Here is a 22,762-nt window from a genome sequence, read left to right as displayed (position 1 = left end):
GTGTTTTTGATCTTTTGTGTTTTTCTTATTTCTGCTAGTTTTATACAGCAGACTCTAAGTTGTTTTGTTCTTAAAAATGCATTGTCATAAAGTACATGTTTAGTTTGGGATGGTAAAGATCGCAGAATTTTATTCCTCATATTATGCCCTTAAAATCAAATCATATGAAATAATTTTAGTTTATTACCATTGCTCTTATTCCAGTTTCTGCAGGGTACAGGCTTGAAAATGGAAAATTAAATAGTTGGGTTAAAAAGGTGTTAAATTTAGGGAACCACTGATTGAAAACAGCTAAAGGAAAGATGTATTTCAGTTTTTGTGTGGGTCAAACAATTGTTTTCCTTTAGGTCCTAATCTGAGATAACTGTAGTCACAGAACTTAATGTTTGTGAAATTTGATGATGCTTTTGTAACCCGCTAATGCTATTCAGTGTCTGCGGTTTTATTATGGTTTAACATTTACTAATTATGTACCTTCGGCATTAATGGGATGCCTTGTACAGCTGATTTTTTTAAAAATTTATTTTAACTCTGACATGGTCCTGTAGCATAAAGATGTTTTTTTTTTTTTTTTTTTTTAAATTATGACATAGTAGTTTCATATTACTTTGAGTGGGCTTCTTTAAAAAGTTCCCTGCATGCGCCCAGACTGGGTTGCACCAGCAGGTTTTAAGTTGCAGAAACAGTATCCCGGCCATGTTGGAACCCAGCCTTGCAGGCCGCCTAGTATCAAGACACCATTTTCACCTGAGAGCGGAAACAACAGTGATGCACCAATGATTTGACGTCGAAGTCTGGCTCTTTAATAAGTTTCTCAGTCCGTTTCGTGTTTCCATTCATGCCTCCTAATAGCGCAACAGCAGCTTAACGTCGTATAATGACGCGACGCTGCGTTACGTGTGACTCGGTCTTTGTTAAGGACTCCACCTCTTTCACGTGGACGCGCCTTAAGCCGAATTAGAAAATCCTGGGTTAACAAAGCTTGTCGATATACCGACCCGGTGACAACGGTTATCATTCCTCGGTTCCGTCTCCTGGACAACTGTTTTACAACGTGACGCATCCCGGATCGAACCGTGGCGCCGACCCGGCTCGGTTTCGCAGCGTTTTTCTGCAGCGGATTACGATTTGATTACTAAATCTAGCATTGAAACATCTCGGATAAGTGCGCGCGCTCGCTCCGCCGCACAGGGGAGAGCAGTCGCACGTCGAGACCCGGATCACAATGATGATGATGATGATGAACGCAGACAGAGGTGAGGAGGCAGGAGTTTTAGACAGCATACATCGGTCTAAAAAAAAAGTACATTCACTTGTTTTTTATGATCACAGATTACCAGATGAATAAAAAGCAGGAGAGGGCTCATTTCTTCAGCTCCAAGGAGCAAGAACTTATTTTGAAGTTGTATGAAGAAGAGCGAGAGATCCTAACAGCCAAGTCCAACACAACCAGCGCCTCCAAGCTGAGGGAGGAAGCCTGGCAGAGGATTGCTGATAAAATAAATGCGTAAGAGCACCAAATTCATCTTGTCATCCTAATTTGGAAATGTCCTGTAAACATTCTGCTCTTTCATCCTGTCTTTACTCGATGCATTGCCACTAGATCTCTAACCTATTTTGTCACATTACTCACATCACGGACTAACTTTGGACTAAATTTGTAGTTGTAATGTGAAAAAAATTTCAAGGGTTGGCAATGCTTTTATTTTCTATAGTACAAGATTTCCCCCAGAAAACTCGCTAAGCCCAGTGGTTGGGCGCTCTGTAGTCATTCATGCAGCAGCTCGTCGCGTTTTTGAGTTTAAAAATATGAAAATATCACTTGATAATCTTATGTTATTGGAAGATTAATATCTGAACACCAGCAATAAAGTCTTAAAAAATGCAAACATAAAAAAAACTAAATAAATAAGCAATGCTTAGCCTGGTGGGGGCACAAGTAAAGCCTGGTGGCCCACCTGGCTTATAATACACTGAGGGAAACCCTGATATAGTTTCAATATGTAAGCAGTACATGAAGTAATAGTTGTTTTTTTCTGACTCAGGGTTTCAGACAGTGGCTACAAAAGAACATGGCAGCAAGTGAAAGTCAAACACAAGAACATCATCCAAACAGGTACTCTTGAGAAACAACAGACTCAAGTATTAGACGCCCTTCTTCCTGATGCTTGTTTGTACTAATTGTCAGACCTTGCTAAGCGACTGACTTGTAAATTCATTCCATTTCATAAGCCTGTGCTCAATTATTTGCTCTGAAATTCGTACTTGCACAGCAAAAAGAAAAAGGGCCGATGTGCTGAGGACCGAGGGAGGGTCGGGAAGCCCCTCTCTTACCTCAGCAGAGGAGGACGGGGTGCACAGCAGAGAAAACACCATGAGGGTGGAGGTCCTACCCGGAGGCGCCTGCATCGGCCCCGTCGGTGGATCCGACAGCTCCTTTATGAGCGGTAAGTTTAAGTCAAGACTCTTTAAACCCTTTTGCTGTATTTGGAGACAACCGACTTTAACGTTGTTGACGTGTCGAAAGTGTCAGGCCATCCGGTCCTCCTCCTGCCCGTCACAAAGACGGAACCAGAGAGCCTGAGCGGCGATGAGACGGACATCAGCGAGGCTCATTTTGACGGGGTAGACTCCTCCACTCCTGCTTCATTGACCAATTTATCCAATTTTTCTTTTTCACACTGAATTTTTGTGTTTTCTTTTAATGAAGGATGTGCAGCACAGCAGTTTTCAGGAGGTCGGCAGCCCAGCAGGGACTACGAGCAGGACCAGACGTGCTGAGGTGAGAGTCAGGATTCAGCGGCAGACAGATTAAATAAGTGAAAAGAAATATAACAATTATACATGTGCTGTTTAGGAGACCTATAATCAGAGTTACATTTCCTCAGTTACATTTACTTGAGTAACTTTTTTTTTTTTAAATGTGCTACGCTGTACTTTTTACTTTTCTTTGAGTAATTTTATTATGAAGTATCGCTGTTCGTACTAGAGTAAACTTTCTGGATTCTCTACCCACAAGTCCACTTAGTTGCTTCACTGAATGAAAGACAAACATGTTTTAACCAAAAATTCACCACACACAGACATACACCTGCAGTTTTTGTTAAAATTTCATAAGTTATGTAGTTAAAGAAACTGATTTGGGGAAAACAATTTTTTGCCTCATTTTGTTGTTTCTTTCATTACTAAAATGAATTATTTTCATTTTGGCCCTTAAATTACCAACATTTCCATTCATATTTATATTTTTGTCTATCTGACGATGTATTTTTTAAATATTAAATGATTGATAATTTGATTAGTTACACATTTCTTGAGTAGACTTTTTATTTTACCAAATACGTTTTTATTTGCATAATTTCTTGGATGGCTACTTTTTACTTTTACTTAAGTAAAAATATGTTGAAGTAGTGCTACTCCTACTTGAGAACATCTTTGGGTACTCTACATACCTCTGCTTATATGTTTTCAGAAGCAGACTGATGAACTAAGGACCCTTTACTGCTGTTACCTCAAAAAGGAGATGGAGAATCGGGACCAGGAGATGGCCTACAGAGCACTGAAGATGAAGAAGCTGGAAAAGGAAATCCTGTTACTGGATAAACAGCTGATGTGATTGTGAGAAACAGAACTTTAGCACTATAATAGATTTACTATGTTACTGTCACCAGACAAAGGACAATATTAATGACAGGTTAGTGAACCGTTATAATGATTCAGTCTCATCCAAGTCGAAGCATGAGCAATTTCAGCTGCTGATTTTGGCCTGTAGGTGGCGTCCAATACCTCTAGTTCTCAGAGAATGTGGATCTCAAAAACCTTCATAATTGTAGTTAGGTTTACATACAATAAGCTCAATTTCACATTTTTATAATGTTTGAATGGTGAATTTAAAAGGTTTTAAATTTTTTTTCCCGTTTTTTTAGTTATTGAAAAATGATCACTGTACTACTCAGACAAAGCAAAACCTCCACAGTTAACAGCCAAGGTTAAATGCCAGTGAAGTTTTACTTATTAGCTATATGATCTTCAGCATCTTCCTTGAATCTTAATGAATTAGAATCTAATTGAAAAAATGTTATTTATTTCAGTAAATAAGTTTAAAAAAAAATGAAACCACATATTTTCCAGATTTGCTATTCACAGAGGGAAATATATCAAGTATTCATTTTTGTTTGTTTTATTGATTATGGTTTACAGCTAATTTTAAACCATAATTCAGTTTTGACCAATATCTAGAAAAAAAAAAAAAAAAAAAAAAAGGACGAACCATTGAGCCACAGTCCAGTCATTTCTGTCTTTAGCCGACATAAGACACCGATGACTTGGTTTCTGGCTCCTTTTTAAACTCTGACAGCTTGGGAAACCTCCTCTCCCCCTACATTTGCTGTATTTTATACATCATCTTTTCTTTCCACTCAATTTTCCATTAATTTGCTTGGACATTACCATCCAAACAGCCAGCTTGCAACGCTTTATTTATTATTGGGGCCTGCCATTTGCATTACTTAGGGAAGAGCAGTGACTGCCTTTAGAATTTCTGTTTATATCTTTATTTCTTCTTCTTTTGTCTCCCATAATGCGGCTCTAACCGCTGCATGCCCACCAACAAAAATGGTATCAAAACGTGCAGCTCGATGGCAAGATGGGTGCTATTATTTTTTATTGGGAATCAGAGTTACGATGGTGACGTAAAAAGCGAAAAACGAGCAAAACCTTGGAGTGTAACTGACACCAACTGCTGGTTTTTCACTATCCTAAACTGCCTTGCTGCCCAAGCCTTTTTCCTAAAGTTAGCTTTTCGCTAGTTTACTTATTAATTAATTAATTAAAGCTATCTGTCAGGCTTTGATTAACACAATACAAGGTTCATTATTTTATACAGTCTTAGTACCACGGCTTTACCCACTGTTTATAGACAAAAACTGCAACAGTAAATTTTAAGAACAGTCATCATCCAAAAGACTTTCCCTTCCCCCTTGAGAAGAAGAAATATACTTAAAGAATTTTCTTTTAGTGTATGCAAAAAAAAAAAAAAAAAATTATGCAGCTATTTAAAATTCCCTCTACCCCCCCAAAACAAGCTTTCCAAAGACATCTGATTTGTTTCTTACTCATTTTGCTGCTTGTGGGCTCAGTGTTGGCGCAAGTAACTGAGAGAATCCGGTTAAAGGATTTTCAAAATAAAAGATCCTCCAGACTCAAATAATACATAAAACGGAAATATTTAATTATTTCTTGCGCGGCCAAGTACCCATTGGTCCACCGACCGGTACTGGTCCACGGACCGGGGGTTGGGGACCACTGTTCTAGAGCTTTCTCTGAGTCTCCACCTCCTAGTGCTCTCTCAGAGAAAACCATCACTCATCTCTCACCTGGGTCTGCTGCATTCTCTCTCACCACCATCACCCGCATTTCATAACAGACACACCCTTTAAACTAAATGCATAGGTTTTCTCCGGTTTCTCCGGTTTTTCCTTCGAGAAAAAAAAGTGATTAGGTTAATTGATCTCTTAATCTTACCTCTGTGTTTCACTCACTGACTGTTCACAAAGAATATGAACTTATCTATTTCCGATTCTTTTGTTTCTTTTTAGCACACACTCCTTAAATGTCTTCCAGCCCTAGTGTTTCTTTATTTTCTGTCTTCATAGTCGTCTTAATTTTTAACTGGTCATAGAATATGACCAGTTTCTCTAAGTTTTCCTGTTAAAAGGAAGTTGTTTAATGGCCTCATACAATGTCTTCCAGCCCTAGTGTTTCTTTATTTTCTGTCTTCATAGTCGTCTTAATTTTTAACTGGTCATAGAATATGACCAGTTTCTCTAAGTTTTCCTGTTAAAAGGAAGTTGTTTAATGGCCTCATACAATGTCCTCCAGCCGCCCTCCATTTCTATTTGAAATAGGCTTCTTCAGGACGCCATTAACTAAACAAAAAAAAGTGTGATTATATCACCAAGCTAAACACAGCAACTGCATTTAATCATATTTTCAATTTTACTGATATTTATTGGTCTCTCGTGGAAAATACAGTGGTGAAAATAGAAAAAATAAAGTCCAATAATACTATCAGTTTTGTGTATGGGGGGGAGGTTTACCATCAATGACTGAAAATTATTGAGACAAAAATAATTCAAAATTCTTATCATGATGAATTTTTCATGATAAATGATAAACAATATGATAAATATCCACCCCTAGGCTTTACTCACAGTGGCACATGTCCTGTATAAACATGAGCAGAAAGGCCACTCAGTGAGGAAGAAGCCATTCCTCCAAAATAATCATAAAAAAGTAAGATTGCAATTTGCAAATGCACACACAGTGGCATGTGAGGTATCACCAACATCTTGTCTTTCGTTGACTTTCTCCATTCAGTGTGCTAAAGATGTCTAATAAATAAGAAAAATTCCTTAAAGCTTATTTTAGGGAAAAGGCTACTTCTAATGCACTGCTAAGGCTAATGCTAAGGCTAAAGATAGCACTAATTAGCAACTGCTAATTAGCATTTAGCTAAGGCTAATTCTAAGGTTAATGCTAATGCACTGCCTTGCTATCATAAGTAGCACTTCAAAAGAGCAGAAGAAGTCTTATGGTTTTTGAACAATAATATTTGTTGTTAATCAGTTGCTAAGAGATGAACACGTTTTCTGGTAGCAAAGTGCCACAAAGTAAACATCTGACTTTTACTTTTGCAAAATTTACCAACTAAATTTCTTGTGTCTAAACAGATAAACAGTATTTCAAAAGAGCTTATGTTTTATAAACAATAATTAGTTTGGTGTTGAGATGAGTGCTTTTTTCTGGTGTTGAACTGCTCCATAGTATAAATCAGACTTTTGCTTTTGTATTGAATGTCTGTTTTATAATATATTTACCACTATGGATGGTAAAAAAAGAGAAAACCTTTCACTTTTCAGAAAAACACAACTGCACAATTCTTGTTGAGTACTTATTGTAAGTTAAGTAGTATTTCAAAAGAGCAGAAGAAATCTTATGTTTTTTGAACAACAATTAGCATTTTGGCTAATTTTAGCTTATACACTAATTTTAAGATATTGAATGGAGTAAGTCCATGTTACTCAACATGCTTGTGACTCTCCACATGCTATTGAGGACATTGTATCTTACTTTAGCACTGATGCTAATGTTTAGCTTCAGAATTCTGGGTTCAACCGATGGGCACACTTTGGCAGGCCCCAATTAAATTTCTTCAGAAAATTTCTAGTTCCTAAGTAATATTCTAATTTATTCAGAAACTGAAAGTGAGTATTTCACTATCTGTATGCCATGATCATTAAAATTAACAAAATCAAATGCTTGAAATATATCACTCTGTCTGAGTTTCACTTTTCAAATTCAACTGATAAAATATTGAACCATATGTTACTGAAATGTGCCTGCAGGTATAATCTTTCTGAAAGATAATTGAATCCTGCGTTGGCAGCCTGCAGTAACTGTAGAAGTGGGCTGCCATAGTAGACAGGTTTATAAGAATATTGTGCATTTGGAACCTTGCTTTGGGTTTTGCTGTATTTATCCTACTGTAGTGTAGCTGAAACAAAGGGAGTCGTGTCATTAATGACACAATCAGAGCTAGAGTAGGCTTTTAGAGTCACAGAAGATGCCAAACTCAGACATGTTTGTTAGTGTTGTCTCAGAGTCCTAGCAAATTGTTTTTAATATTTATACAATATAGTTCTGCTGTAAGTTAGAGATCATTTCTGAGTGTTTTTATAGAGTTGATCAAACTGATGAAACTCCCACTTTCCCAATGCTGGACTTTTTCAATGACTTGATTAACATTTATGACATCTGACTGTTCAGTTGGGTAATAGGAAACGCTAACGACGGCACAAAATATTACGTTCTAAACGTTAGAATTTTTTTTATCGTTTCGAAATTTTAGGAGACAGTATTATAGGCCAATAATAAATTATGAAATGCATTTACATTTACTATTTGGTTGCAGTTTACAAAGCATGTTGTCCTCAGATTACTTGACCTGTTTTAATTTCTTGTGCAGTGTGGACATGTAGTGACTTCACCAATATCTAGAATTATGTAAAAAGTGAGACATTTGGGCTTGTTTTAGTCTTTTTTAAACATTGTCATTCTGCTGTATTTTAATGTTTAATTCTTTCATTTTTATGTAATCATATTCAGTAACACTGGAATTCTTCAAACATGCATTCAGTCATGTTCTATTTACAATTTTGTTTTAAATTATTTGTGTTTCTAAACTGCTGTAAGTACATTTGTATTTATTTCTCCTTTTTTATTTCATGATTTTTGTATGCAGTTACTAAAACACTAGTTTGTCATAAAAATCTGTCTCCTGTTGTGAATGGGTTCTACAAAATCAGGTGTGCTTAGGAGTCCCAAATCCGTCAGTGCGCGGCTTGCGCGTCCGCGGCGCTCTGGGAGGCCTGGCCATTCTCCAGTGGATCCACAGCGAGGACCGCTCCGACTTTAAACACTCAGAGACAGCATGAAACTCAGGGTGCGGAGAAAATACGGAGATTCAAGTCAGAACATCGAAATCTGTTCAGCCGTGTCTTTTTCGGAGCATCTCCTAGCAACGGTGGTCGCTCTTTCAGGCAGCCGTTGGTTCCACAGATCCACAGGCTGCGCGCGGCCACGCCATGGCGGCGGCTCATCTAGGCTTTTTAATCGAGCGCTGAAAATAAGATCTGAAGGGTTTTAAATGTCTGCTCAAAGGACGCTGCTTATTTACTCAAATAAAAATAAAATAAAACTGCTAAAGGTGACACGATAGTCGTGATTTCATTCAGTCACGTTTTACGGTTCTTTTTCTAAACAAAAGCTGTGTTTGTTTATTTATTTATTTGTTTTTTTTGGGCTCTTTTCAGTCCAGCATTGACCCGAACAACCTCCCAGCATTCACAGGCTTGATACCAGGCACTGCAATTTTTTTTTCAGAAACGTACTTCAAGCTTAATAAGATTGACGTCATGATTTTCACTCATTTTTTGGCGCTTTTCTGCTTCTAAAATCATTGTTTTTATTAAACGGTTGTCAAGTTTAAAAATTATTTATAAATTGGAATATTTTTAAAAAATGAATTTCCATTAACGAATAGAATATTAGTAATAACACGAATGAGTCTAGAAAAATTCCACCTTAATATTTTGATTAGAATTGAACTGATGGTTCAGTTCAGTTTTTATTGATATCCTAAGGGGGACTGGTTTGCTGGAGGCATTGTAAGGACAAAAAACAGCTAAACCATCCACAAAAAGCATCACATTCACTCTATTAGTACAACACGACTACAAATATTAGGACAAACTGGTTCAGCCAACTGTTTTTTTCATTTGTCATTTGGTTTCCAGCATTGGCTCTGTTTAAATTGATTGAATTATGATGAATGAATATAACACCTTGATAGAAGTTAAAAACTGCTACAAGACTTGTAGGTTATAAAGCTCCTGTTTGCAACAGTGCTAATACTAAAGACAAACATGTCAACTAAGGCAATCCAAATTAATGACAATTCCTTTTGTCTTTAAATTTGTAAAGATCAACTTCTAGAGTCACACTACAATAATGACAGAGTAATTTATACACAACAAATCAACTAATATAGGAGCAGTTTAAAACCAATTCAGGAAGTTATTTCCATGCCAAACTGTTGATATAAAATCAAGCTATAATGAGAATAATCTCTGCAAAAACGCCGTCTGAATTCCGCATAAATTTGTCCTTCCGTGCTTCCCATACTTTCACATGACTCCCACTGCGTGTGACTGCCCTGCATTCCTCAAGTGTCACTGTCAGCTTCACAAGTTAGTTTACGTTTACAGAAAGAGTCGCTAAGTGACATTTAAAGTTGAGGAAACTGCCCGCTCTTCCCTTTTTGTGTTTTGTTTGCGCAAACGACGGACAGTTTGCGTTCTGCGGGAGCGATTCTACGCATCGGATTCGCTTCAGTCAAAGTGCATCTTCAGCCTGCAGGAGGAAACCCATGATCGACCACTGAGGAAATCTTATGGCTGAGCTCAAGCCGCCAGACACAAGGAGGTAAGATCTGATCGGATTCGTTCACGTTTTGGTTCTGATCAGACCCTTTCCAGATCCATTTAATCTGTAAAACCAACTCCGCACCTAACCTGTCCTACACATTCATCTGTACTGCTGTGACTTCCTGGCTTCAGAGCGACAGCTTACTTTTCTCTGAATCCCCTCCAGCACCTTGAAAGGACTGTTTGCTGTTGTTGCAGGTGCAGATACTTCTTCCTCTATGACGGATCTAAGGTCAGAGGAGAGGGGGACCCCACCAGGGATGGCATCTGCTACTTCTACCCCGAGGAGGTGTGTCAGAAACCAAGAAATACTAACAGGGTATCCGTAGGGTTCAGCAAGACAAATTTAAGACTTTTTTTCTTTTTAATGCCACCTTGAATAAATTTTAAGATGGAAAAACTATAAATATAGTGGATGGTTAAGGGGATTGTTTTGTTGCAATAAAGCATAGCAAAAACATTAGAATTTTTGGGGTCTGTTTGTAGCTCTTGGCAGTGACTTTGTTCTTCTCATGATTCTCTATAGCCTTAACCTCGTAGTGTCAATAACTTAAAAGCCTTATTTCCTCTCTCACTAGTGGAACAAGTCAGCGTCGGGCTAGCCAAGACATTGGCCAGCGTTGTAAGGGGCCCGGCCAATGACCGGGCCCCTTACGTGTATCACCTGCACTGATGAAAACTGTTGAGGAAGGGGGAGGCGGTGTTGGACCGCATTTTTCGTTTGATTTTTACCCAGGAAACACATCGGCTAAAGTCACTGGGACTGACTATATTCCATTGAAGGAAGTAATTTTAACATTAAATAAACCTTTCTCAACAGGCGAGGGTGCACTTTCTCCGTCTATAATCAGACATTAAACCATTTCTCCCTCCAGACCCGGGCCCCCAAGGGCACCAGCCCCCCCACCCCCACCCCCCCAATAGCTCCGTGCCTGTCCTCTCTACAGAAATGCACCTTGGCTAGTAGGGATTGGCAACAGCAGTTAATCGGTGGCAAAGACAGACGTCAACCAGCCAAATGGCGATAAACTTACCCATGATGTATGCAAAAAGCTAGCTAGGGTACATTAGCAGCTTGTTGGCGGTAGTTTCAACCACAGAACGGTATGAGATCCCTGCGCGCTACTCAAACTTTTGCCTGACACAAAAATCTCATGAAAAACTAAACAAAACAAAAAACTATACAATATGAGATGAAACAGTCTTGTCATGACACAATTTAAGACCTGTGATAAATGTATTTAAGTCCAACTGACTTAAATACGGTTGGCCGTATTTAAGTCTAATGAAGGTCTTAAGGCCTTCATTTTGGATGAATTTTCAGACTTTTTAAGGATGCGCAGACACTGTGATAAATAATCACATCCATTTCTAAAGGCTTTTTGTCCCTTTTGACATCTCAGACTCCTGTGGACAAGCAGGACCTGCTGTGTGGCCAGCTTGCAGGAGTGGGCCGCTGTGTCTCTGAGCTTTCCTCCTCCGCTGTACGCATCCTGAGGCTGCGTCGCTGCAAGTTCGCCATCCGCATGAAGGATGACTTCTTCTGGGTAAGAGCTCTCCAAAGGCTGCAACTTAATCTACAGGGTCTTTTTTTTTTGCATTACTTTTCAACCATGTATGTTTTTTTGTGTGTGTTCTCTCTAAGGCTCTTGGTTGTTCCATGGAACTCCCTACTGTCAGTGTCTGTGAGCTCCTGGATCATCTCATCAACCTTTTCTGTTTCTACAACGGCTCTGTTCGCCAGAGCTATCAGGTGAGGCCGGTGTATATTGGATTCTTTAGGAAGCATTGCAACAAAATAAATATCTAAAAAAGTGTAAAAGTTAAGGATGTGCTTATGTTTTGAAGAATAAATAAGAAATATCAGCCAGATTTTTGAATCAGAAAATTTTCCCTTGACTGTCTCTCATCTGTGCAAAATGTGTTTTCCCATTGATTAAATGCATTAAAAACAGAACCTGCTGTACATTTTTTTTAAATTATGTGAACGGAACAGATGAGACCTCCAGGTCTTGCTGGGACATTAGTTCTTTAATCCTGGAAATGTTCATCAGGTGATAGAAGGCCGACTTTGTAACTGTCTTTATGCGTCTCTGAAGGTTCGGATCTGAATCCGTCACTACGCTCAGATTTCGGACCTGATCGCTTTGTTTCTACCACAAATCTGTTTCCTCCCACTGCATTCTGTAAAGTGAAGTTGGTTTTCTCTGCAGCTCAACAGTAAGGAAACTCTGGCCACTGAGTGGGCGCGGTACCTTTCCCACGTTCTGTCTGGACCGTCCGAGTTGCACTACATCTTACAAAGCGTGAGGACCTTAGACCTGACAAATGTAAGCAAACATCACCAGAGTTCTGCTTTCGGCTGCTTGCTTCTTATCTTGCACCGCTGATGATGAGACAGGATGTGACTCTGTGAAACGGTCCTGTGGTGTTGTGTCTCAATAAACTGTGCAAATATCTCCAGCTTGCATACTTACCTTGCTTACATCTTGATGCTTGTTAACATAAGCAGGATGCAGTGACTTGAAAATCATCTACATTTTCTTTTGAATCAAAAATCCTTCATATTTCCCATAACGGACTTTAATGATTTAATAATTCTTAGTAAAGCAAAAAAGAAAAAAGAAAGAGGTTTCCATGAGACAGCACTGAAAACCAAACCAAAACCACAATCTACAAGTTTACAAGCGACATTTTAATATGGTGATGTAGTTAAATTGTTTTGACAATTAAATTTTTTCAGAAAAAGTCAGATTACGTGGATTCATTACACATTAAGTAAATGTTTTGTTTGTTTTTTTTGCCATTTTGATTAATTAATAAGTCCTTCCGGGTTTTTCACGAATCTGCAAAATTCACACAAAATCTACAAATCTCCCCCGATTTTTACTGCAAATTTTCTCAAAATTGGTAAAAAACATTGAGTTTAAGTCACTGCTGCCTCTGCCTTACTTGATGTCAAGTTATAATCCACATTTGATATGGGGAGTAATAAGAAGTTACATTTATACATTAGCACAAATATCACAAAAATTTCTCACAAACATCTAAATTGGCACCACAAAATCTACTATTTTGATTGCAAAAAACCCACTAAAACAAGGAACAGTTTAATTGGTTTTACCAATTATTCTGGCACAACTGGCCCTTTAAGAGCATCTGGTTTTGATATGGCCCAAAATTAAAATGAGTTTGACTCCTTTGCTGTATGTGATCGATTAAATTAAAAAAAAGTCTATTTTAAACAGAAATAACATTTTTCTGAAAAACATGTTCATTTCTTTACACTGAATATCTAGTTGTGGCTCCTTTTCAGTCAGTTTGTACTCGGCCCCCATCTGGGTCAGTACTTTATAGAGCCATATTCAAGCCTTCTGTGGTGTGTTTCTGAAAACAGACACGCCACGAACATAGAAAAGAAAATACCATGCCATTTTCCATACCATACTCTGTTTAAAAAAATTAAAATCGCTTTTCTTCCACTTCACGATGAGGTTTATGTTTGTAGCTGATCCCATCTGGGTAGTTTTCTTCCTGCAGGGCCTGAAATGTAACTATTTTCACGTTTCTTCTCAGGTTGACCCACTTCTTCTCCTCAAAGCTGCCCTCATTCTCCAGGCGTGCCAGCGCTGCCCCCTGGTGTTAGCAGGCTGTATTCTTTTTAGAGGGAGGTGAGCTGACGTTTTAAGAAGGCAAACCTGATATTTGTTGTCTTTTTTTTACATATATCTAACGTTTTATTTATCTCTTCAAGAGTTGTCAGCACACAGATGCCTCCACAGCTAACAATCAAGGTCATGGTTCATGAGAGTGAAACGTTCACTAAGGTAGGAAATATTGTGTTCAAATGTTGCCGTAATCAAGTGCCACTAAATACAGTATTAGAATAGTTGGAGAGCCTTGGGAAGAAAAAAGAAACATATAGGTAGAACTTAACATATCATTTCCCTCATTCATCTGTTAAGATACTAAAATTATGGTCCACTGAAAGTTACTAAGGCAGAGGAGCAATCCCAAACCATAACATTTCAACCATCATGCTTAACAGTAGTTTCTTCCTCTGGAATCTATCAGTCTTTTTAATTCATGTGGCCAAAACAAATCTGGATCATGAATGTAAATGACCAGGTCTTTTACTTTTGTGTTGTATTACTTTGTAATATTCTAGGCTCTCTCCTAAAAGGTTTTTCTACCACTGGATTAGTGTACGTCAAAAATGTTTCACAATGTTTCTCACAGCAGAACATGTATAATAGCTGTTTCTATCCACTCTAAAGATTGAAAGATAATTGTTGCTCATTTAGCGGAAGTTAGACGTGTGAGGGCGTCTTGGTGGTCCATCTTAAAATCAATATTTCATGTTTTGCTTCGCAGTAATGCGGCTGTTTGGCTCTGTTGATTTGATGGCAGCCCCTTAGGGACAAGAGGATGGAAGGCAAAGTGCTAGATTTGTTTTTCGTAATGGTTTCTGCTGTCTTGGCGTCAAACAGTTTCAGATTCTGACAGTAAAACAACCACGAGAAAGCAACTATTATTCCTATAAAAGATTTATGACATGCATTTACTATTTAAATTTTAGTAGTGTTGTATATTTATCTGATATCTTAACATGTGGTTGCAAGGCATTTCTCCAAAATTGTATTCTCTTGTTACTCTGGTACTTTGTTTTTAAGTTTTCAGAAAAAAACTGTACAACATTTTGGTATCTTAATATTAGTAACTAGCCCATGTTTATTACTGTCCTTTGTATATTTTTGCTCTGTCATGGAAGCTGGTTTAGTACTAAACGTGGTTGGAGGTTTAGTATTTTCCCATAACAAAATTTTCATTTATATGTTGTGACAATAATGTACAAATTAGATTTGGACAGACAGACATATATTTTTGCTGATATTGGGTTCATTTGGAGGTCTAAAGAATTGGCTTGGTTTTTGCCAGATCTTTAAAGAATAATTTAAAACATTAAAACTTATTTTAGTTGACAACATAGAAACTAAAAATCTCTTTACAGTTTTTATTCATAAAAGTGCAAAACATCAAAATAAGACATTTTTTTCTGTAATTACTGTAGATTTAATCCACTAGCATACCATGTGTCTAGCTAAGCTAGGCTAAACAGCTAGCTTAGTAGCTTTTAGCCTCTCAACAGATGCTCATTTTATCTGTGGTTATATTAAAGAATTCAGCTGAAAACCAAACTGTCATATTAGTAAGAAATCAAGCTACTGTTATTTACTTTATTTTATGAAGACACAGAGGTCGAGTGGAACAAGCATGCCGCCATCAGACGGCGGGCTGGTTAGCTCCACTGCTGTGTTCCTGACGCCCTCTGAGCTTCAGTACCTGCAATCTGCTCCTGTTGACAAAATATCCAGGTAGTGTTTTCCTTTCTTGCCTCATGACATGTTTTCAAGAATCTCAGATTAGAGTAGAATTATCCATTTCTGTCCTGTCAGTGTAATTTTAGATTCCAACTCAAATTCAGATTCAAGCAAAAAAGTCAAAACTCGTCTATCTTTTTACGTATGTCTCACTGTTCATTGATTGTAATCAATGTCATTGTTATCAGGGATTATGAGACTGTTTTGTTTCTCTATCCACTAAATAAAAATTATCTTGCTAATGCAAAGTATAGTACATTAATGGGTAAATCTAATTAGTTTTGAACTGATGATGGTAGGATTAATACAACCCTTAGAGAATAGCTCCATGTTGTTTCCCCTCAAAAACGACTTTTATATTAAAAAAGATCTGAAATGATCATTACAGCTCATTTGATATGGACCAATATATACATATCAATAAACTGGTCAACCCAAGAAAATTGTTGCCCTGGGCTACTGCCCCATAAGCCGTTTCTAAAGTCTGGCTTGAAACTTGAAGCCATGTCGCTCTTACCTCACCTTTGAACACATTTGATTTAGTCCGACGTCTTAAAAAGAGAGCTTTGACGGTTCGGTTTTCTTCCCTCCAGTTCCTACTCTGCTCCGGAGAAAGACGCTCCCCCAAAGAAGACCAGGCTTTCCAGAACGTTATCGGACACCCCGTCCTCAGAGTCGACGCCGTCTCGTCCAGCATCTTGTCAGTCCCCTCAGAGGGCGTCCTTCAGCCCGCGCACGTCGGGCTCCGAAGACTCCATGTTTAGTCCGGCTCCGTCACAGGGTTCTTCTGCGGATTCCCCCAACCTGTCTCTTCTGTCACCGATCCGCCGTTTTTCTAATGGTGGGAACGCTGATCAAGCCGAGGAAGGGACACTGGACGAGTCGCACTATCACAGTCTTCACAGCGACGGAGGTGGAGTTAGCCAGATGCCCAGCGAAGGAGATGGCTCGGCCTTCGAGGAATCCCTCCATCTTAATGGCGGCGCCGCCAGCGAGACGACCGATTGCGGGAACGCGGCATCTCGTGACGAAAAAACGGCGGTGGGAGTGGGCGGAGTCTGCTGCAGGAAGGCCAAAGGTCACAAGGCAGAGACAAGGCAGCCTCCTTCTGGTTCCTGCTCTTTCGACAGCCTGGAGGAGAGTCCTCTGGTTCCCATGGTGCTGTACGTGCACCGGGTCAACAGCCTGGTGCTAGCTCTGCTGGTGGACCCTCGTTTCATGGGTGACTCTGCCTCCATGGAGGAAGTGGTGAGGAAAACGACTTCTGTATGTAGACGGCATTCTCAAGCTTTCCTGACATTACGCTGACCCTGTCTTTGTGGCCCATGTCCAGAACCACAGCAGCCTGGCTTCGCTCAACGGACTGGAGGCCCACCTCAGGACCGTATCTCCGGTGGCCCCAGGTGCTGCGGGGGCGTACTTATTCGCCCATTACGACTCTGTCCAGAGCACTCTGACAAGTAAGACATGCACTTCCATCTTCCCGGTTTGAACTTTTTCTGCCAAAGCGAGCACAAGCTGGGATCTGAGGAGGCACTCTTGTCTTTGAATGAGCCAACGGCTAATTAGTAAAACTGTGATCAGCATTCCTTTGTGCAGCAGACATGCTCAGGCCCGGTTAATGGTCCTGTGTCATTGTGTGTCTCTGCAGCCAACGTGTCTGGCCGACCAGGGGGAGTCCCGGAGCATCCCTTTGTCCGAGCCACATCGCTTCTCCACTCGCATTTCTTTGACACTGAGACTCTGCAGGAGGCTATTATCAGGTCAGCACGGCTGAGGTCGGGGGAGGGGAGTTTTTTTTTTTTTTTTGTCAGGTTCTCCATGTTTAACATTCATGATGTACATTTTTAATGCCTTTTCTTTATGGGGGAGCATCATGTGAAATTGACTTTTTTTTAGCTTTTCACTGTGTTATAATGTTCTTCCTTCATCAGCTGGAGTGTTACTTTGATTCATTAATGCATATTTGAGAAATCTTTTAATCTCCACGGCAACCATTCAGCTGTGTATAACGCCTCGGTGGATCTAGTGCCACCTTCCAGGTGCAGCTCCTCCTCAGAGCTGCCGTTTCCAAGCTGCCGTCTCACGGCACTCACCCCACTCAGCTCCTTCAGACTAGTCAGCAACAATTAGCAAACACTTGGTGAAACTCCAGCTGCTGAACTCGTTATAGGAGTTACTAATCAGTGAAACGCTGATTGAAACGTTGTTAAAGGGTTATTAGAGGAGCCATGTTTTGGTGACCTCCAGCAGGCTAGCGTTTCAGAAAGAGCAGGAGTTTTAAAAGAGACAGGCCCAATTTCAAGGCGTTGAATTACAAAGGAAAATTTCTTTTAAGTCATATTAGATATATGGAGCATTTTTATCACAACTGAGGTAACGTAGCTGCTTAACTGTGCTATAAAATGGGACTTATGTGCTTGGAAAATACACGATACTGCCCCTTTACATTTAAAGTTTCAAGCAGTTGCTTTGCTTCCGTATGCCGAGGGTTTCATTGTTTCTTGTGCTCATCGTCGCCACAGGAACGCCGGCACAGCTGTGTACGGCACTCGCAGCGTGGCGCAGGAGACCTACTTCCAGCAGCATTGGGGAACCATGAGGAACTCGGGCATTCCCAACCAGCAGGACAGCGCCTTCTCGCTGCCCAGCAAGGCCCGGCACAGACTCCTCAAACACGGGGTCAAGCTGCTGTGACCCCATGGACGGCAGGATTCAGAACTCCATTTAACAAACAAATAAACTGGAAAAAAAAAATAAAAAATACACTTAAGGATTTTGATCAAGCTTTTGAACTTTATAAAAATTATTCTTTTGTTCATGGTGAACTTCACCCGAAAACACTGACTGATCTACGGTAAGATGTACTTTGTTTTGAAACGTTATTACTGCCTTAAATATTTAAACAGGAAAGCTAACGGTGCCTTTTTTCCACATAGCAATCTATAATGCGATGTAGATTGCTATATGGGTTTACCGCTGCTGTTTAGATCAAAGCATAGTCAGGTTTTAAAATGGCCTAGTCAAAGTCTGACCTAGAAGACTTCACAAAATGTTCAGTCCTAAGATGTACAAAGCTGGAAGAGACATTCCCCTTAACCCCTGGAGCAAATGCTCTCCAGATTTTTGTTAAAATAATTATTTTCCTCCTACTTTGTAAACGTCTTATTGGTTCATTGTGACAAAACGTGACAAAGGTCAAGAGGTGTGAACACTTTTGCAAGTCGCTATCGACTTTTAGTCCCAGTTTGGGTAATTTATACATCGTTGTACTGTAATATAGTCTCGTGGGCTTGGTGCACGTCAGCTCTTATAGAATTTGATTGCACACTGTACACACTGTGCTCCATTGTTATGCTGGTGATACTTTCTGTTTTGCTCCTGTATTTTCTTTTTCTTCTCACAAGATAAAAAGCGACGGTATTTTTATAGCCTCGACTCAATCACATTGCTTCAACGAATATCACACATTTGTGTTTATCGGTAATAAAAATATCAAATATTTCTCGCTGTTGTTTTTATTTAAGTGACATACTGTGATCTGTCAATCCCCTGGAGGAGTTGCAGTAAATGACACAGACTTGAGGCTTTGTGTGAGGAGCTTTTGTCTCCTCATGTTGAAAGCTGCAAGGACTGGCATGTGACCCTCAAATTTTACCCCCATTTTTTCCCCTCGTTTATTTTCCCAAAGGATTACTCTTTTTTTTTTCCTGTTTTCAGTCCCAATGCTCAGTGTTTTAATGTGCCGTAAACAAGCCTGCTCCAATCGCGGACTGATTAGGGTCATTAGCTGATTGGCTGAATTTGAATGGACCCGGTGGGCGCGCTTCGGGGCGCCTCATTATGCAGGCGCATTAGAAGAAAGCAGTGGGGGTCAAATGAGTAGTTAAGGCGCAGGGACAAAAAAAAGAGAGGGGCAGGCACCGTGAGGAGGGTCGGGATTCAAATTCTAAGTAACGAGCTGCGTCCATTGTCAGTGGGGTATATAGCGCGGAGGAGAGAAGTCACGGTTCAAAAAAAAAAAAAGCGCAGAGAGTTGAGGGTGTCATCATGGCCGCTTCGAGCTGCATGTGGATTGTTTCTGTTATTATCTTACTCACAAGCGATGCTGGAGCTTTAGGTCGCGCAGTGGACTCTTTCGGATTCCTGCTACAGTCTCCGCGAGCCCGAGATGGACCATTTGGAGAGATTTTACGCACGGACGGAGTGAGGCGGTGGAGGCGCGGGGTGGCCGCCGAGACGCACGGGGAGCGCTGCGCGGAGCTGGGAGCCGCCTGGCTGGAAAACAAGCGGCCGGCTGCCGAGCTCGGAAGCACCGTGCTCCAGCTGCGCGTGCGGCCCTTTTCCCCTGGACCGTCGCGAGGTCTGGTTTTTCCCGGGAAGTCGCTTTTCAGCTTCATCCGGCGGGTTTACCGCTGCTGTCAGGAGGGAGTGGGCTGCAGGAGTGTCAAGGGGATTCAAAGCAGACTGAGAGGAGGTGAGGAAACACGGTCAGCGATACTATAAATACTTCCGGTTCTTGGCTATAGTTGGACACAAACAATTTAGAAAGACAAGTTAATGTGGTTTTGATTTTTGGCCCATTGAAGGAGTACCAGGAGAGAACCCGAACATGCACAGGGAGAACATAAAAGCTCCGCTAGACCTTCCTCCTGCCAGGAAGCTGCTCCGCTGTGCAGTCCTGTCCGGAAATTTGATCTAAGACTAAATAATAAAAGAAATGGCAACGATGAGGCTCTTCCACTAAAATTTGTAATTTTCTTTTGACAGAACTTCAGATTAAAGTCTGAGTAGCAATAGTAAAAAAGTAAAAAAAAAAAATCTTCCGGTCTATCCTAAAACAACCCTAATTTAATTTGTTAGCACATGTTTTATTACATGTGATTTAGAAATGCTGCAGCTTTCCTCATTTTTGACCCAAGTTTGTGAACCAGGGTTCAGGCTGAGAGTGAGTGACATTTAGGAAGCTTAAAAGTAAATAACAGATATTTAAATAAATGAAACGCAACACCACAAACTGTACTTCCTGTAATCTGTAACTGCAATGCAGGATTTAGTCAAGACTGACTGAAACAGGAATTTAGTTATTTTATTGCTTACTTTATGGAGTACACACACTCCAAAGTACATCTGATTTGCATATCCTACACTAATAAAAATGCAGCAATACCAAAACTCCACATTTCATATGAGCCTTTGAGTTTTATGTAAGGTGTTAGAGTGCTTGTGGGACATGTGTTCATTACAAAAAGATCCTAAATCTTTGGGCCTCCACCCTCAAAAAACTTGGAGCCCTGGGCTAGTGCCATAAGGTCTGACCCAGTTCTCAATCCTAACATTTGAAATGCAAATGTGGTCATTTTTACGTCTAGCTGAGAACCACACTGGCACAGTGTTACAGTCAAGAGTTTCTTTTTTTTATGCAAAAATGTAACGCATCACTTTATACCAAGCTTAAGTGGATGAGAAGACTCCAGAGAGGCGTTGTGAAAGAGGAAATGATGCGTAGCAACCACATGTGAGAAAGACACAGGCCGAACAATGGTGAGCTCATAAATGCCACGAGTAGGTTTTGAGAAAGAAGAACCAAACGTGAAGCGGCGCAATGGATGTTGAGGCCATGATTACTGCAGCTGAGATGACGACTATGTCATCGGCATACAGAGGAATCCTAGGAATCCTAGCCGGGTCTAATGCTCTCCATAATTTATTCAGGTTTCCAGTAGAGATTAACAAGGACGTTAAAACATCAACACAGGGTGCTGTCATTTTCCCTCTGCTTAACATAATTAGAGAGATAATAAATCAATTGTATATAATTTGGAAAGAATAGAAATTGTGAATGCGACAGACTGGCGACCTGTCCAGGGTGAACCCCGGCTCTCGCCCGGAACGTTAGCTGGACATAAGCAGCAGCAACCCTCCCAACCCCACTAAGGGACAAGGGTGTAAAGAAAATGGATGGATGGAGAGAAATTGTGACGGGTAAAAATTAGATGCATAAATATGCATAATGTGAGACATATTTGGATTCTTTAACCTTTTATGTTTGACATGAACATTTCACTTCAGACAGAATGAAGTTGATAGAAATATTTATTCATGAGTTTCTCCTGCTGTTATTTTGTGTATCAGAAGCTGAAAATCGTGGGAATTCGTGGTTTGGGTTTTTGACAATCCTTTGAATAATCAACATTGTGATTATTCCTGCTGCACATTTTCCTACCACGCTTTTCCTTTGGAATGAAATCCTGGACTGAATGCTCTGCTCCCTCCCCCTCCAGCTGCAGGTGTGGAGTTCGTCCTTACCAGGGAGATCTTAGTGACGACGGCCTCCAGAGCTGAGCTTCATCTCCACCTCTCCAACCCGATGCGTCTCGACATCAGCCCAGTCATCCCCTTCATGGCGAAGAGGAATTTACCGACGAGGTAAGAAAAACATGACTCTTCCTGTTTTAGATGAGATGTCACACCTTTAGGAACAAACTGATCCTGGATGTGACGTTTCTTTGCGATGCAGGTACAGCGTAGCGTCACACGGTGATGCAGTAGAGCTGAGAGTGGACCTCCTCTTCCTCCTCAGGCTCCTGCAGGAGGCGGCCGGCGACGGAGGCCGAAGTCACAGCTTGGTAGACGCGCAGCTGGGGAGACTGTTGTCCAACGAGGACAGAAAGACGTCTTTAGGAATTGTGCAGGACGCCGACGGAGAAGCGTGGCACGATAAGAACGATAGAAGTTTGGCTCGGGAAGTGGGCCTGGTTCTGGGCTGCAGCCGGGCCAGATCGGGGGTCCCCTGTGAGAGTGGGGGTGTTCAGCTCTTGGACGCTCCCTTCATGGCTGTGTTTTACACATGAAGATGGGACTTTTCAGTGTGGAAGCATTTCATCCATCAGAAAAGCTCAAAACTTTAACAGTATTACGCACTTCAATGTCAAGTTTTATAATTTATATTGGTTTTGCAAGCTAAATATATATATATATAAGTATTTTATGTAAATATTTTGTTCTAAAAGTTTATTTTGTCATTCATCAGTGATAAAAGGTTTTGGAAAAATGATGTGTGGTCTTTTTGGCTACCAGATGTTTCAGTCCACATTGTTCAGCTTATTTAAGATATTAGCTTCTGATTAAAGACTTGTGGAAAAACATGGTGAGAACACCTGAGCAAACGCAGCGTGGGAACAGGAGCTGCGACCTCGACAGCCTCAGCTAAATTCATGTTACTCTGAAGAAAAACGATCCAACAATAATATGTACACTTGAATCTCCAGAAGTTGGTGTATTATTGGAAAACCAAATTAATTTCAGTACTTCGAACAAAAATAAGTGAGATTA

The 22,762-nt window shown here is 40.3% G+C and overlaps 3 protein-coding genes across 3 annotated transcripts; all 3 read left to right on the top strand.

Annotated features, from left to right (window-relative positions):
* Positions 1-34: 34 nt before the first annotated feature.
* Positions 35-8,330, top strand: LOC106906563 (uncharacterized). Its single transcript, XM_014971889.2, has 7 exons — positions 35-1,256; positions 1,333-1,507; positions 2,046-2,116; positions 2,274-2,447; positions 2,528-2,625; positions 2,711-2,782; positions 3,473-8,330. The coding sequence occupies exons 1-7, from the start codon at positions 1,226-1,228 to the stop codon at positions 3,614-3,616; spliced, it is 765 nt and encodes a 254-aa protein (XP_014827375.1). The 5' UTR covers positions 35-1,225; the 3' UTR covers positions 3,617-8,330.
* Positions 8,331-9,735: 1,405 nt separating this feature from the next.
* Positions 9,736-18,191, top strand: hps4 (HPS4 biogenesis of lysosomal organelles complex 3 subunit 2). The gene is made up of 12 exons (XM_014973079.2): positions 9,736-10,044; positions 10,245-10,335; positions 11,450-11,593; positions 11,692-11,799; positions 12,260-12,376; positions 13,623-13,717; positions 13,801-13,873; positions 15,297-15,421; positions 16,021-16,675; positions 16,761-16,887; positions 17,079-17,190; positions 17,953-18,191. The coding sequence occupies exons 1-12, from the start codon at positions 10,013-10,015 to the stop codon at positions 18,122-18,124; spliced, it is 1,851 nt and encodes a 616-aa protein (XP_014828565.2). The 5' UTR covers positions 9,736-10,012; the 3' UTR covers positions 18,125-18,191.
* Positions 18,192-19,035: 844 nt separating this feature from the next.
* LOC106907395 (uncharacterized) lies at positions 19,036-22,481 on the top strand. Its single transcript, XM_014973080.2, has 3 exons — positions 19,036-19,904; positions 21,712-21,856; positions 21,948-22,481. The coding sequence occupies exons 1-3, from the start codon at positions 19,478-19,480 to the stop codon at positions 22,279-22,281; spliced, it is 906 nt and encodes a 301-aa protein (XP_014828566.2). The 5' UTR covers positions 19,036-19,477; the 3' UTR covers positions 22,282-22,481.
* The last annotated feature ends 281 nt before the right edge of the window (positions 22,482-22,762 follow it).

This window comes from Poecilia mexicana, unplaced genomic scaffold, assembly GCF_051168715.1.
Source record: "Poecilia mexicana isolate PSO_F unplaced genomic scaffold, ASM5116871v1 scaffold_9, whole genome shotgun sequence".
Classification (NCBI taxonomy): domain Eukaryota; kingdom Metazoa; phylum Chordata; class Actinopteri; order Cyprinodontiformes; family Poeciliidae; genus Poecilia; species Poecilia mexicana.
This window is presented reverse-complemented; position numbering and strand designations above follow the sequence as displayed.